Consider the following 15,426-nt stretch of genomic DNA (forward strand, 5'->3'; position numbering starts at 1 on the left):
GAGGGGAGAACCATGTATACCACCTTGAGCTCTTTAGAGAAATATGAATACAGAGGTGGGATATAAATGTAAGAAATAGAAACCACTTACTGAAAATGCCTGCTGAAGTAAAAAGGTCTTCACCAAGCACCAGACATTCCACAGGGAGTTTTAGTGAGGCAAGTTGCTCCTTAGCCACACCAGACTAAACTTGATCTTGGGTGCTCCAGGGCAAACATGTTGCAGGGCTCTTCCTTCAGTTTATTTACCTTGGGGTGAACTGCAGAGGTGATGCTAACCAGTCCCTTTTTTCTCAGGCTCTTACGGTTTAGTAATCCTCTATCTAAATATTCCTGGGGAAAAGCATATGGCAGCCATTCTGATGCATTTTGCCTCCTGGTTCTGTTATTTCACTGCTAGGGAGGGCTAACTCATCTTGGATGAAGTGTAGTGTTAGTAATTTTGTGCCTGTGAATGCAGGAAGTCTTGTTGGATGTTCTGTTTTCTGCCATGCTCTGCCAGTTCTCCTTAGCAGCTGGTGGACTGGTTGTACACAGGGTCCCCTATGGCACCAATTATGTCACGTTTTTCAAATCTCAAAAGATTTGCCTTGTGAATGCAATATTTGACGATCTTAAATTTCTTTTCAAGTGCCAAGTACTTTGCTTCTAATGACCTTTTATTTTAAAGTGATAATCAAACACTGGTTTGCTGAACTGTCAAGATGCAGAGAGTAAGAATCCAAGCTAGTGTGCTTTTAATAGGAACAGTTGCTTTATAAGTCTACACAGCCTGTGACTTTCCTTTTAGTCTTCATTTTAAAAACATCCTGCTGTGGCTTAGAATTCTTCCTAGTATGTTTCAAGGCTGGCAGGAGAGGGGATGGGGGATGGAGACTCTGAAATAATTAATTCATTGTCAGGCCTACTGCAGCTCCTGCATTCCAATGGAAAGCCATTTGCCACACACTTGAGTGCTGACAAATGAACTCTGGAAAATCATTTTATTCTAGGCCAGTTTGATTGACGTTGTTACTCTGGCCAGTCTTGTTTGTATAATTCAGTGACTTAAAGTCAGAGAATTATTGTGGCAAGGAAAAAAGAAACTTAGCTGCAATCCAGTTCACACTTATCTAGGAGTAAGTCCTATTGAACCCAGTGGAGCTTACTTCTGAATAGACATGTATTGAATTGCGTCCTAAGAAGGAAAGGGCAGAAAAGAAATGGCACTGAGATTTCACTTTCCATTATGGAAGCAAATGGGACTATAGACTGCAGTAGGGCTTGCTGGAGCTCTTCACTGTAGCCCACAACTTGTCAAGTGAGACTGCTAAGCAAGCTCACTGTGTCTATCTAGTTCTCTCTTTTTGGATGAACCCCCCAAGTGCAAATGGTTCTCGAGTGTGTAGGTCTTGTATAACTTCTCCTCAGGGGAGAGGAGAAGACAGAAACAGACTGGTGAGCCGCCACCATCCAGCACCCATAGTGGCTTCTCTCTTTTCCAACAGCCACCACTGAGGTGTCTGAAGGACCATCTTGTCCTAAGGGGCGTGAGAAGAAGGAGTCACAGTTTATTCTAAACAAACAGGTTGTCTTTTCCATTTTTTAAATCAATGTTTTAAAACTTACGTTAAGTAGTCTTATGTAAATTGCTTTGTGGGATCTGCACAACATATAAATGCCATAAATAAACAAACTGTCCTTTGGGAAGGCACAGTCTTATCCATTCAGAGTACATGGCAGACCAATTCTTCAAGGGAGCAATTCAAAGTACATTTAAGAAGCTAATTATATAAGTACATTAAGTTCCTCTTTCCCATTCTTCCATCAGTGCAGGTTTCTATGCTGGAATCATCCTCTTGTCTGTCAGTTTTTGTATTTTCAAATCCATTTTCGGCATTGACGAAATCCACTCTGCTAAACCTTTGTTCAAACTCAAAATTTAAAGACACAGTACCGGGAAAAAAAAAAGGTCCTTACAAGAAAAAATTATAAGGACCTAGGACTCCAACCGATCTCTGATTATACTTACTCTTCTAAAATGAAGCAATTAAAAATAAAAAATTACTACCAGCCAAATGAAATGACAAACCATCCGGAAGCCTCCCTGTCGAATGAGGTGACATCAAACAATAATATATCTAAATTAGATGCAAATGAATGGTCAATAAATAACCATTTTTTCCAATCACCTCACAACATAAAGGGACCATCTCCCACCTTGGCGCAAGAAATGGCTGAGATTTTAGGAGGAGAAGCCTTGATAGACCTATTATATCCAGACCATAATTCAGATCGATCTCATCTAAGCGATCCAGATTTAATTTCACTGTGTGAACCCTCAGTGAACTCTGCATTAGAATCACCTCATATAACAGACTATAACTCAATGCCATCTTTGGAGTCCTCGTTTTATTTGGGAGATAGCAGCAGAAGAGAACAAAGCAATGAAATTCATGACAAGGGAACAAAAGATGAGACGACTTCTAGCCAAAGACCATCCAGGAGGACTCAAGAGTGGTCTCAAATCCTGACGCAATCGCTAAACCAAGTATTTAAAGTTGTAGATGAGTCAAATTCATTATTAACAACGTTAACAAATCTTATTATAAATATGGACTCTCATCTTAAATCTGGATCAACTAATAAGATGCCAACTATCAATTGTAGTATTTCACAAGGCACGCAGACAACCCATCCCCTTATAAAGAAAAAAAGGAAGAAAAAAGGCATGGATAATAATTCAAACCAAACAAAAAAAAGTAAAAATATCAAAACTTCTAAGACTCATATCAAAAAACAGATGAACAATAAACTCTTTAGGCTCATAGACTCATCTACATCTGCTCTGCTTAAGAAGAAGACGAAAAGGAAAATGAAAATGAAAATGAAAAGAAAGAGATGTTCGATAAATGATACCTCGAAGGCGACTTCAACCCAGTATATCCCAATGACGGATCCTTCTTTGGTGCAGTTGAACGTAGCCGACAGTCAACAGGACCAACTCCTTAATTCGCAATCTATGGATGCTATTGCAAATCAAATAGCCTCACAGCAAATAGAAAACTCAAACCTCCTACCAAAGAGGTTACCAAATTCATGGGACTTGGTTTTAAACCCAAAAAAGTTAGCCATCATTAATTACCCCAAATTAAAAGGTGTGCTTACTCAAAAGGAAAGGAGTTTGCACTTATTGGAGATTTTATCTAAGATAGCGCCCGGAACTATATACTCTTGGGACATTGCTAATATTGAGTATCTATTCTTCAACTATACTAATGCTAGAGCGATAGTGACGTTTCACGATGAAGCGAAGACAAAAATCTTCTTCACATTAAAGGACCGGCTACTATCTCTGAATCTAAATGTTTCAAGAGTTTTTGAAAATTCAGCAGAGCCGGTGAAATTAGAGGCATATGTAAAAAACAAGCGGACTCTTGTCCCCCTTTTAATAGACAAACCGCAAAAGTGCCCAAATCCATCTGATCAACAAGACTGCCTTTTAACGGATGCCACTTCCTCAGCTAGAACTCAACAGGATTCAAATAAAATACAAGACACAAGAACCAAAAAGACTAATGAAGAAATTCAATTCTTGCCTGAAGAACGTATGCTTCTAGATACGTTTACCACACTTTCCATAGAGGCACAAGATGAAATTATAACCAATTTGCATATCTTAAGATCTACTCTAATTGATCTGAAATACAAAAAATAAAACATAGGTAAAACTGAGTTTAACCCAATTGCTGACGCAGAAGACCCGACTCTCATGATCTCTAATCAACCGATCAATGCGAATACTGACGAAAGCGCCTTAAAGAACCTGTATCTGCAATTCGAGTCAAACACCGCTCCAATATATACAGTCTCAAATGACAAAATGGTGTATAAAGATGAACACAAAGATGAACTGGAAAGGCCTTCAAGTTTTTTTCAACCCAACTCTTCTTTGTCAAAATCTACACATGACGTAAAAAAATGACAAAGATCAAGTTTCTCCATTTATACCCTAAAGTTTCTCTCATGGAACATCGCGGGATGGAGAATCAGAATGGCAGACCCTTCCTACGTCTCCTTTTTAAAACAACATCATATCCTATGTCTACAGGAAACTTGGTTAATGAACGATTTGGATCTAGACGGCTTTACGACATACCATATTAAGGCGACTCCCAGTAAAAGGGGTGGCCGCCCGAAGGGAGGTATCTGCACTTTGATCTCTACCGAGTTATATCTCACAATTACTCCAGTTGAGCCACTAGAGGATTTGGCTCTTACTGTGAGTTTAAAATTAAAGTCACACCATCTATTACTGATCAATATATATATACACCCAGCGAAAGACAAACAATCGGGTGGGAGTAATATTACTAAGCTAAAAAATTATCTATTAAATTTGACATCCCAATATCCGGAAGCAAACCTCATATTACTAGGAGACTTCAATGCCAGAATAGGTTCATCTGATGAGGCTTTATTTGCAAAATACCATTTGGTGCCCCCCTCTCTAGATGGTTTAAACACCATCCCCATCAGACAATCCAAAGACCAAGGCATAACATATGCAGGCCTTTGTCTCGCCAAATTGATCACAGAATTAAATTTAATTCTATTAAATGGTCGCACCAACGATGATAATGAAGGGGAATATACATTTCTATCAAGCAGAGGAGCCTCAGTTATAGACCTAGCAATTGTCTCTCAGGAACTATATCATCTAATTAATATCTTTAAATGTATTGATAGACCTGAAAGCGATCACTCCCCTATTATGATGACATTGATTCACGACTGCTTCCCAATTCAAATTTATTCCCAAACATTCTCTAGTGATTTATATGAGACCTCTAAAGGCAGAATAAAGTGGGTTCCAAAAATTGCGAGTGAGATAAAAGAAAAATTGACTGCCCCTGATTTACTTGCTCTAAAGGATGTAATACAAAACTCCACTCAACCTCTAACAGTCCTAAAATGTTTCCATCAAGTAATGACCTCTCTAAAAACATTAATATTATTAAATGTTAAATTTAAACCTAAATCAAATAATGTAATATCACATTCTAAAACATGGTTTGATAAAGACTGCGTCAATTAAAAAAAAAACTATTGATATTAAAGTACAAGGAGTATAAAGAGAACCACGATCTAGAGGCCCTACAAGTTTATTGTGAGGAACGAAAGCAATTTAAATATTTAATTAAAGAGAAAAAGAAATTAGGACTTCAGCAAACCTGGCAACGCCTCCTCTATGCCTCTCAACTAAAAAATTCAAATCTGTTTTGGAAAATGGTGACATGTAATTGGCCAAGATCTTGCCCCAATATGGGTTGCTATGTTCCTCCCAAGGAATGGGAGAACTATTTTACTAAAATCTATAAACAAGATAGTAATTGCAGTGAGATTGAGGTATCCCTAAGCGATATCCCTAAATGGGACCCGGTAAATGTAAACGAAATAGTAGAACTTATTAATAAACTAAAAGCTAACAAAGCCCCTGGTTCGGATAACATTCCAGCCAAACTATTCAAATCAAACTTAGATTGGTGGGCCCCCTTGCTTGCTGCTCTTTTTACGCACATTGATTATTCAATGGAAATACCTAGTGATTGGGGCACAGCAATAATTGTTCCAATTCATAAAAAAGGCTCGAGGCACGATCCGGCGAATTTTTGTCCTATTAGCCTTCTAAACATTGTTAGTAAATTATACTCGGCACATCTTTATGATAAGCTAATCTCATGGATGGAGCAAAATGAAATACTGGCCCCAGAACAAGCTGGATTTAGGACAGGCCGCTCAACTATAGACCACGCATTGATTCTCCAACACTTTGTCAATAAATACAGAAGTGAATCTAGGAGAGAGCTGTATACTGCCTTTATAGATCTAAAAACAGCATTTGATTCTATCTCTAGAGAGAGACTTTGGAACAAGCTTGCTAAATCTAACATCGATACACGCCTTCTGACTCTTATACGAGCGCTATATAAAAATACATCCCTTAGAGTCAGATGCAGTAATAATGGGCAGCTAACGAACCCAATCCCCACTTATAAAGGGGTCAAACAGGGATGTATCCTTGCTCCATTACTATTTAATATATATATCAACCCAATAGTTCAAAGATTATCGCAAATACCATCCCACCCGCCCAGTCTAATGGAGACTGCTAGACCTATTTTGTTATACGCGGACAATATTGTCCTGATCTCAAGAACCCAGGTTGGTCTTAGGCGACTACTGTCTTCAGTAGCCCTATTTTGTAAACAAGAAGCCCTTTCAATTAACTACGAAAAATCAAAGGCTCTGATCTTCACTAATAAAAGAATAAAACATACTTGGCGTATAAATGGCTATCAAATTGAACAAGTAAATGCATATAAATACCTTGGAATGACCTTCCAAGCCTCAGGTTCGTGGTCTTTACATGTGAAACAAGTAGTTTCTAATGCCAAAAGAACCATGAAGGCTTTATTATCTTTTTATTATAACAAAGGAGGCCAAATCCCCATCGCAGCCATAAAAATTTTCAAAGCAAAAATAATCCCACAGCTACTGTATGGCTCCCAGGTATTAACTAGTGAAAAACTTAGGTCTTTAGAAGTAGTTCAAAATATCTTTCTTAGATCCATACTCGCAGTACCCACATGTGTTCCCAGCTTCATGTTAAGACTAGAAGCTGGACTTCCTTCTATAGAGTCACATGTATGGATACTCAGGATTAATGCATGGCTTAAACTGATGTTCAACCCAATTGGTCTAGCACCTCAGATATTACATGACAAATTTCACTCCACATGGAATAAGATGATTACTAACAAGCTGAACCACCTAGGCTTCTCAATCCTGGAAATTTTGAAAATGGGTCATATAAAAGCCAAGAAGCACATCCTCCTACGAATTAATGATATAGATCTCCAACAGCACTGGATGCTTGTTAAAAAACACATCTATAATACCAACCCTCAACTTGCCATGCCATATTTAACAAATTTATCCCTACCGAAACATCGCGAGGCATTCACAATGGCAAGATTCAACTGCCTACCATCTGCAATACTAGAAGGCAGATTTAATAAAATACCTTACTCTGATAGAAAGTGCCCTTGTGATGAGGGGGTGGTAGAGACATTAACCCACGTACTTTTCTATTGCCCATACTATTGTGAATCTAGGCACCAGTTAATTACACCTTTAATCACTCACCTACCGGGAAGAAGCGAAGATTTCTACGCAAACTACTTACTTGGGGACAACTCACCATACATAACTGAAATGGTTGCCAAATTTTGTACCATTACTATAAACTTAAGGAAATCACAAACTTCAGAAAAATAATATTGTCCGACAAGTTTTTAATATTTTATCTTTTGTTCTTAGAGATACTTTTTGTATTTATTTGTGTCTTGGTCAATGACCGCAATAAAGATTGACTGACTGAAATCCATTTTGCTTTTCAAACATAAACATAGAAATGTCTGGAGAAAGGCAGTCACCAACTTAAATGGGAGTAAATCAGCTTTTATCCTTATACTCCAGCATGACTCGGTGTGTGGAATTAATTCCCTAATGATATCACAAAGCCAATATTAATCAAAACTATGAATGTTTGAAATGTAAGTCTTTAAGAATACTTAGCTCATTTACTAAGGGCCAAAGTTAATTTTAATCAGGTTATAGGAGATTGGGCATGGTTAGGTTATGGCCACTAAAAGCTCCAGCTCGCAAATATGGTCCACCACATACCACCCAAGAAGATCAGAGAGAAGTCTTGACCATGTCCTCCAGGTTTAAGGCTGCTCCCTGAGTGTGCCTTGCCAAACAATACCCTTAAAAACTTGGAGCTGGCACTCAGGTATTAACCTACATGTTGTGGAGTTTCCATACAGTCATTTCACAGGAAATGAAATGAAAAAAGGGAGGAGGAAGGAGTGGGCATGGAGAGGGAAACGATTGACACACCTACCTAAAAGCATTGGAGTACAGCATCAGCAAGCCCTAGAGATATGGAGTGAAGATGTTTTTTCCTTCCCTTTTCAGATTATCAGAGAATTGGGTTAGTATGGATTTACAGGGGGGAAACTGTGTGATAGCTTCTGTTGCCAGTAACGTTATGTGAGCCATGCAAATTAAAAGGGGATGCAAGTAGTACCAGACACACAGTAAAACCCTGTGTAAATGAGCCCTTACTATAGGAGAATGGGGGCAAAACTAGGATTAGTTGGTTCTGCCAATCATTGGTTTTGGCTCTGTGTACTGTTTGGGCTCCCTGCCTTCCACTCCGAGTCCCACTGGACATCAGCCACAGCTGAATTTTGCCCAGTGCTGTAGCCTATCTAAACAGGATCATTGCCTCAGTCTGGAATGGCTTTGTGGAAGCAGCTTGCCTTAAGACAGGAATGACTGGTTTATAGAAGCCCTGTATTAATTACTGTCCTCTGCTGCAAGCATGTGGTTCCTTTCTCTTCTCTAACATGTTACAACTCTAACATAGGAAGTTATGACTGGTCATTGACCGTAAACAATAAAGCAAGTAAACATAGGAAGTTGCCTAATCCCAGGTCAGACCTTGGGTGCATCTTGCCCAGTATAATTTAGTCTGACTGGCAGCAGCTTTTGAGTCTTGCCTAAAGCTCTTTCCCATAATCTTCTAATTCGTCCTCCTTAACTGGAAGCGCCAGCAATTGAATCTGGGAAAAGCATGTGATCTACCACTGAGCCATGACCACTTGCTCTCGGCTAATAACAATGTTGTTGTTTGTAGCAGCGCCTTTCAGGTATTTGGTCTTCCTACTTAACCTTTGTATTTTAATAGTATTACCTGCATTTCCATTTACTGTTTGACAAATCCTCTGTAGGAATGATACCTGCTAACATTCTTATTTGATATAGTAAATGTAATCCCCCACCCAAAAAAGCAGGGCAAAATGCAGAACATAGACAGGCAGGCTTAAGCCCCTTTGCAAATAGAATACATTGGCACTATTCACTGTGTGCTTGCTTTTTTAAAAATAAATGTATACAGAGAAAAGAAGTGAGCTGCTGGTTTATTTTGTACCAAGAAAGCCTGTTTTGGAGTTCCATGTTGTAACAACATGCTGGGATGAAAATTAAAGCTATTGCCCATTTCCAACTATTATAAAGGCGTTCTCAGTTGATGAGTGCAGTTGTGGGAATTACAAAGAGATCTTAACGGATGACCTCCAGGATGACCCTTTCAAAGCCTGAATTACTGGTGAGACCCCTGCAGCTGACTTTGATTAGCTTTGTAATAGAATCCCCTGAAGATATTTAGAAAAAGTCATAAGCTTCTTAAAGAATCTACTGCTTTTTAAAAGAATATTGGTAGATTTTCTAGCAGTGCTGAGATAAAATCAGTTTCACGTGGTATTGTTCTCCAAATGTCTTTTCCTCCCCAAGCAGTTTTTCCTTCATTTGGTTTGTCTCTGGATTTTAGGGTCCATTTTAGCAATTAGCTAGAGGGATATTTACATGTATTAACTGGTAGGCAGGCAGAAGGTTGAAGGACCTCCTCTCCATGTCAGTTCTTCCTAAGTATACCATTGCTTGCATCTGCATTGTGTTTCTTTTGTAATGTCTAGTTCAATTCATAATTGAGACAGATATCACAAGCACAACCCATCTGTGTCTGAAGTTCTTCTCCAAGTGCTTTTCTTATCAGAAGTACATTATGTAATTTGGTTATGGAACACCCTCCCTAAAGAGATTGAGTTACATTTTTTTTGTGCATGTGTGTCCCAGGTTAAGATCTTTCTTATTTTTTTCCCAGGCATTTAAAATTGTGCAGTGCTGTGGTCTGCAGTGTGTTTTTAGTTGTTGCCTTGTATTATTGTTAGTGCTGTACTTTTCTAAGTGTTCACAGGTAGAGTGAATGCTTACAGCTGTGGTGGGCCATAGTGGCAATGGTGGCAGCTGTGGTGAGAGGTGTGGTGGAAGTGAGAGGTGTGGTGGAAGTGAGAGGGGCAGCAGCGGTGAGAGGGTTGGCTGCAGCAGGGGCAGCAGTAGAGGCCGTGCTGGCTGAGAGGGCTGCGCCTTAGGCCTGGGCTGGAGAACCATGGGGGGGGGCAACAGTAGGCAAGGTTGGCAAGCGAATTGAGCAGGGGCAGAGTCCCTAGTATTGTATATTTTAGTGTTCATGAATTAAGGGTGGTAATGATATACAAATGTTTTAAAATTAAATAAATGAATATATTGTTCCTGTATGGGGGAATGTGGCTTTGGGAGCTCTTTTCATAATGTCATAGTAACCAATAAAACACTAAGTAGCACATTGAGCAGATGGCAGCCAATTCTTTCTTTCTAGGTTTCATTTTACCTTTTGGCAAACTAGTAAGCTTAGTTTTGCCATGTTGTTTAAACTGAACAGAGTCTTTGATTGCTACTGTAATCAGGTTACTTCTTTCTTTTGTTTGATCCCAGGCTTGGTCTAGAAAGGGGTGCAACAGCTAAAGAAGCCTTGGATGTAATTGTCTCTCTGTTGGAAGAACATGGCCAAGGTGGAAATTATTATGAAGATGGGAGCACATGCCACGCCTTTCAGACTGCATATCTGATAGTGGACAGAAAAGAAGCTTGGGTACTGGAGACTATTGGAAAATACTGGGCAGCAGAAAAAATTACAGGTCTGTTTTAATTGTTAATCCAGGCTGCCATTTTGGAGGAAGCAATGCAGTGTGTGTACATCTGCCATGGCGATGAGTTGTATGTGGATGAATCTCATATTTCTATTTACTTGTTATTTTTAAAGCTGTTTCTTCTTGCTTTTTCCAGAAATGTAGTAGCTCATCTAAAGCAGGTTTTTTAATTATTATTTGAATCCATGCATGCCATTGTTTTCAAATGTTGCATTTTTCAGTTCTCAACTTGAACTGAGAGCTGGTGAGGCTTCTTTCTTTGGAAGGGCACTTTTTCAGATGGATGTGATTTTACTTCAAAGTACACAACATTTGAAAGGTAGTTCAATTGTTATGATGTAGACTTGTATGTAAATTGAAATGAGTGCATGGTTCTAAACAGTTATTCCAAAACTGTTTTCAATTTTGGTTCACTATGGCTTTGTGAATCTTTACTGCAGAAAAAGATGGTGAAATTAACATATAGGTTGCTGATATTGATCAAAAATATGGAGGCGGAGTTGAGATGTAATCTAACTGATTATATGCCTGATTCCTTGCACTATTTCATGAAAAGATATCAGGTTTCTCACTAATTCTATCAATAAATTATTCAAAACATAATTGTGTATTTTCTACCCTCAAAAACACTGTTAATTTTTTTATGTGATGAAATTAACACATTTGGCAGAATTTTGGCAAGTTTGAAACAATTGTTGGATACCGCTGCTCTAGATGGACTTAAGGTCAGTTATTCGGACTGCTCCAATACAGGCATGTAATTAATTATTCCTATAGGTTAGACTTGTGAGATTCTTGCACAGAGATGGTCCTTGCTTCTTTTTAAGAGCTCCTTTGCTGCTGTTCCACCAGATGTAGGTCAAAATGAGGATCCTACTAGTTAACAGAGATGGGATAACAGACATGGGCAAATAGGCCAGTGCAGTGGGAGAAAATGCAATGGCAGCCTACTTCCTTGGTGCCACAGAGCTTTTAAAGAGTCAGGCATCATCTCTAGGTGAAAACATGGAAGCCCTGATTGATATAATTAGTCTAACTCTGTGTAACCTTGAAATGGAAAGGTCAGGATGCATTGTAGCACCACTGCTGTGTCATGAAAGGCAGGTTGTTGGCTTGCAGAGCTAGTGAGTTTAGGGATGGAGAGGAGTTAGTCCTGCAGTAGTGCTGGGAGGAGCTGCTATGTTCCTTCTCCAGCCCCCTGCATTACTGTAATGGGTTGGATACAAGCTAAATTAGCTGAGCTTAAGTCACATTGATTTCAATGGGAGCTAAGTCATGTTTAACTGATCTCATTGATTTAATCTGGATCCAACCATATGTCTTTTGCAAGACAGAATACCTGCTATGATGATGCCTGATCCCCTCCCTGTATTATAGCATTCTTCATTTGCAAGTTATTTACAAATAGTCCTCAAAAGTATTCAACTCTGAAAATGATGATTCCAGTTCACCGTTGGCTTGCACAATTCTACAGAATTAGTTTTGTCATCTGCACCCCTAATTGATCTAACATTGCAAGATGCAAAATAGATTTAGCTTATTTTTAATTAATGAATGGCATTCATTTATTTATTGAATGACAATGGAATGTGTGCATTTTTCCTAGAGGGAGTAAAGTGCATTTGCAACCAGCTTTCCTTAACAAAGATTGATGCAGAACATCCTGAGCTTAGAAGTTACGCAGAAAGTCAAGGGTGGTGGACTGCAGATTCAGAGTTCAACTTTTCTGAAATGTTTTCTCAAGCTGATAGCCATTCAGATTGTTGTTTGAGAAAGGAGAGCCTAGAAAAGCAAGAAGGTGAGTAGAACATTTTCCCCAACACCCCATTCCATGAAAAGCTCAAATTTGTAATCTAGGTCCAAAACTATTATCATGTTAATGTGTCTGCTTCAATTTTTACAGGCAGTATCACTGTGCAAACAATGATTGACATCTTGCGTGATAAGGCTGGTGGTATATGCGTGGATTCAGAGTCTTTTCTTACTACAGCAAGCATGGTTTCCATATTACCTCAGAATCTTAGTTCCCCGTGCATCCATTATTTTACTGGCACACCAGATCCATCAAGGTATATTGGAAGAGAGCCTGACACCCTGTCAGTAATTTTTCCAAGTCTTTCCAAGAATTGCCTTCTACTTTTCTGTCAGGCTTCTCTGACAGGCTCAATCCACATTGTTCGCTGATGCAAACTGAATCAATGCAGGGGAAGCATTCAAAGGGCTTCTTGTTTTCCTGAACCCATTTCTGAAACTGCTGCCTGTAGCGTAGATGGGTAAAGGCAGAACCATAAGGTAGCCACTTTTATCTGACCTTTGGCAGCACCTGCTTCATTTTCAACGTTGCAGCCCTCTTAGCATGTTTCCTCCTGCCTTTGGCTGACTGGAAGTTAGGTTGACTCAGCAAGAAAGCCTGCAGTGGATCCTGCTGCATCAGGGTCACTTGTCGCTTTCCCATCTACCATTTTGAGTATGAGGGCTAGGGTTGCATTCTGCCTTAAGTGCATCAGCATTTATTCACACTCTGCTAATCTATACATAGTAAGCTGTGCGCAAAATAGTTCATTAAATTCTCTTCTCTGCTAGAATCCTTCCCTATTCCTCCCCTCCATCAAAAGTTTGCACTAATGCTTCCTTCTTAAGTTTACTTCTGCAGTATAGAGAGTGTTTCCTAGTAATATACAGCAGGGGTGAGGAAACTCCGGCCTGTGGGTCAAACCTGGCCCACCAGGCCTCCCCATTTGGACCACAAACCTGTTTTGAGGAAGCCATGCCCACCCGCCCTACACCTGATGTCATACACAATGTCAGGTGTTAGGCAGGGCTTCAAAGGAGCAATTTAGAGCTTAAAGTGGGCTTCCAGTTGTTCCTTTGCTGGAGCAAGGTACACTCCCAACCGCCCATCAGCTGATGGGTGGTAGAAGTATGCCTTGCCCAAGGAGAGGAAACCATTTCTCCCTCTCGGCGCTCTTTGAAGCATCCCTGTGCTTCTCCTTTCCACCTCTGACATCAAGGATGGAAAGGGGAACTGCATGGAGGGTTCCAAAACCTTGGGCTGGCAACAGCTTTTGTGCTGTGGTTATTATTTATTTATTTATTATTTGATTTATATCCTGCCCTTCATCCCAGCAGGAGCCCAGGCTGGCAAACAAAAGCACTAAAAACACTTTAAAACATCATAAAAACAGACTCTAAAATACATTAAAACAAAACAACTTTAAAAATGTTTTTTTTAAAAGCTTTGAAGACATCTTTTTAAAAAAGGGTTAAAAACATGTTTGTTTTTTAAAAGGAGATTTAAAACATATTAAAAAGCAATTCCAACACAGACGCAGACTGGGATAAGGTCTCAACTTAAAAGTCTTGTTGAAAGAGGAAGGTCTTCAATAGGCGCCGAAAAGATCACCGAGATGGTGCCTAATATTTAAGGGTAGGGAGTTCCACAGGGTAGGTGCCGCCACGCTAAAGGTCCATTTCCTATGTTGTGCAGAACGGATCTCCTGATAAGATGGCATCTGCAGGAGGCCCTCACCTGCAGAGTGCAGTGATCGACTGGGTATATAAGACTGTCATTCAGGTATCCTGGTCCCAAGCTGTATAGGGCTTTGTACACCAAACTAGAACCTTGAACTTGGCCTGGTAGCAAATCAGCAGCCAGTGCAATTCTTTCAGCAGCGGGGTGACATGTTGGTTATACCCTGCCCCAGTGAGCAGTCTCACTGGTGCATTTTGCGCCAGTTGCAGCTTCTGGACCAACCTCAAGGGCAGCCCCTCATAGAGCGCATTACAGTAATCCAGCCTGGAGGTTAGCAGTGCGTGGACAACAGTGGTCAGGCTATCCCGGTCCAGAAACATAAGCAGCTGTCTTACCAGTTGAAGCTGGTAAAAGGCACTTTTAGCCACTGAGGTTACCTGGCGACAAAGATGGTTCTAGGAGCACCCCCAGACTATGGACCTGCTCTTTCAAAGGGAGTACGACCCCATCCAAAGCAGGCAACTGACCAATTATCTGAACTCGGGAACCACCAACCCACAGCACCTCCGTCTTGCTAGGATTCAGACTCAGTTTATTGGCCCTCATCCAGCCTACCACCGAGTTCAGGCAGCGGTCCAGGGCTTGCACAACCTCTCCCAATTCAGATGTTACAGAGAAATAAAGCTGGGTATCATGAGCGTACTGCTGACACCTCACCCCAAATCTCCTTATGACTGCTCCCAAGGGTTTCATATAGATGTTAAACAGCATGGGGGACAAGATGGTACCCTGCAGCACCCAACAGCAGAACTGCCAGGGGGCCAAAAGACAATCACCCAATGCTATTCTCTGAAAACGACCCTGGAGATAGGATTGGAACCACTCTAAAACAGTGCCTCCAATACCCATCTTACCAAGTCGACCCGGAAGGATACCATGGTCAATGGTATCAAAAGCCGCTGAGAGATCAAGTAAGAGTAACAGGGTTGCACTCCCTTTGTCCTTCTCCTGATAAAGGTCATCCATCAGGGCATCCAAGTCTGATTCAGTCCCATAACCAGGCCTGAACCCAGACTGGAATGGGTCAAGATAATCTGTTTCATCCAAGAGTACTTGTAATTGCTGCACCAAAGTTGGGAACCCTGCACAAGGGATTTTGACAGGTGGGCAGGACAGGCCACCTGTCAGTCATGTGATATCATAATGACATCAGATGGGTTGCCCCATCCACCTATCAGTTGGCCCGCAGGTTGGGGTTCTCAACTTTTGGAACCAAAAAGGGTCCTCACCCCTGATCTAGAGTGAGTACTGTTTCAGG

General features: G+C 40.4%; 1 protein-coding gene across 1 annotated transcript in view; it reads left to right on the plus strand.

The window, feature by feature from the left end:
* Window positions 1-15,426, plus strand: part of SCRN1 (secernin 1) — a 39,507-nt gene that overhangs the window by 18,887 nt on the left and 5,194 nt on the right. Inside the window, exons 4-6 of the mRNA XM_061585897.1 lie at window positions 10,422-10,624; window positions 12,243-12,434; window positions 12,540-12,705. Of these exons, the coding sequence (XP_061441881.1) occupies window positions 10,422-10,624; window positions 12,243-12,434; window positions 12,540-12,705 (561 nt within the window). The remainder of the gene's footprint in view (window positions 1-10,421; window positions 10,625-12,242; window positions 12,435-12,539; window positions 12,706-15,426) is intronic.

The sequence above is a fragment of the Rhineura floridana genome, chromosome 10 (assembly GCF_030035675.1).
Source record: "Rhineura floridana isolate rRhiFlo1 chromosome 10, rRhiFlo1.hap2, whole genome shotgun sequence".
Lineage (NCBI taxonomy): Eukaryota > Metazoa > Chordata > Lepidosauria > Squamata > Rhineuridae > Rhineura > Rhineura floridana.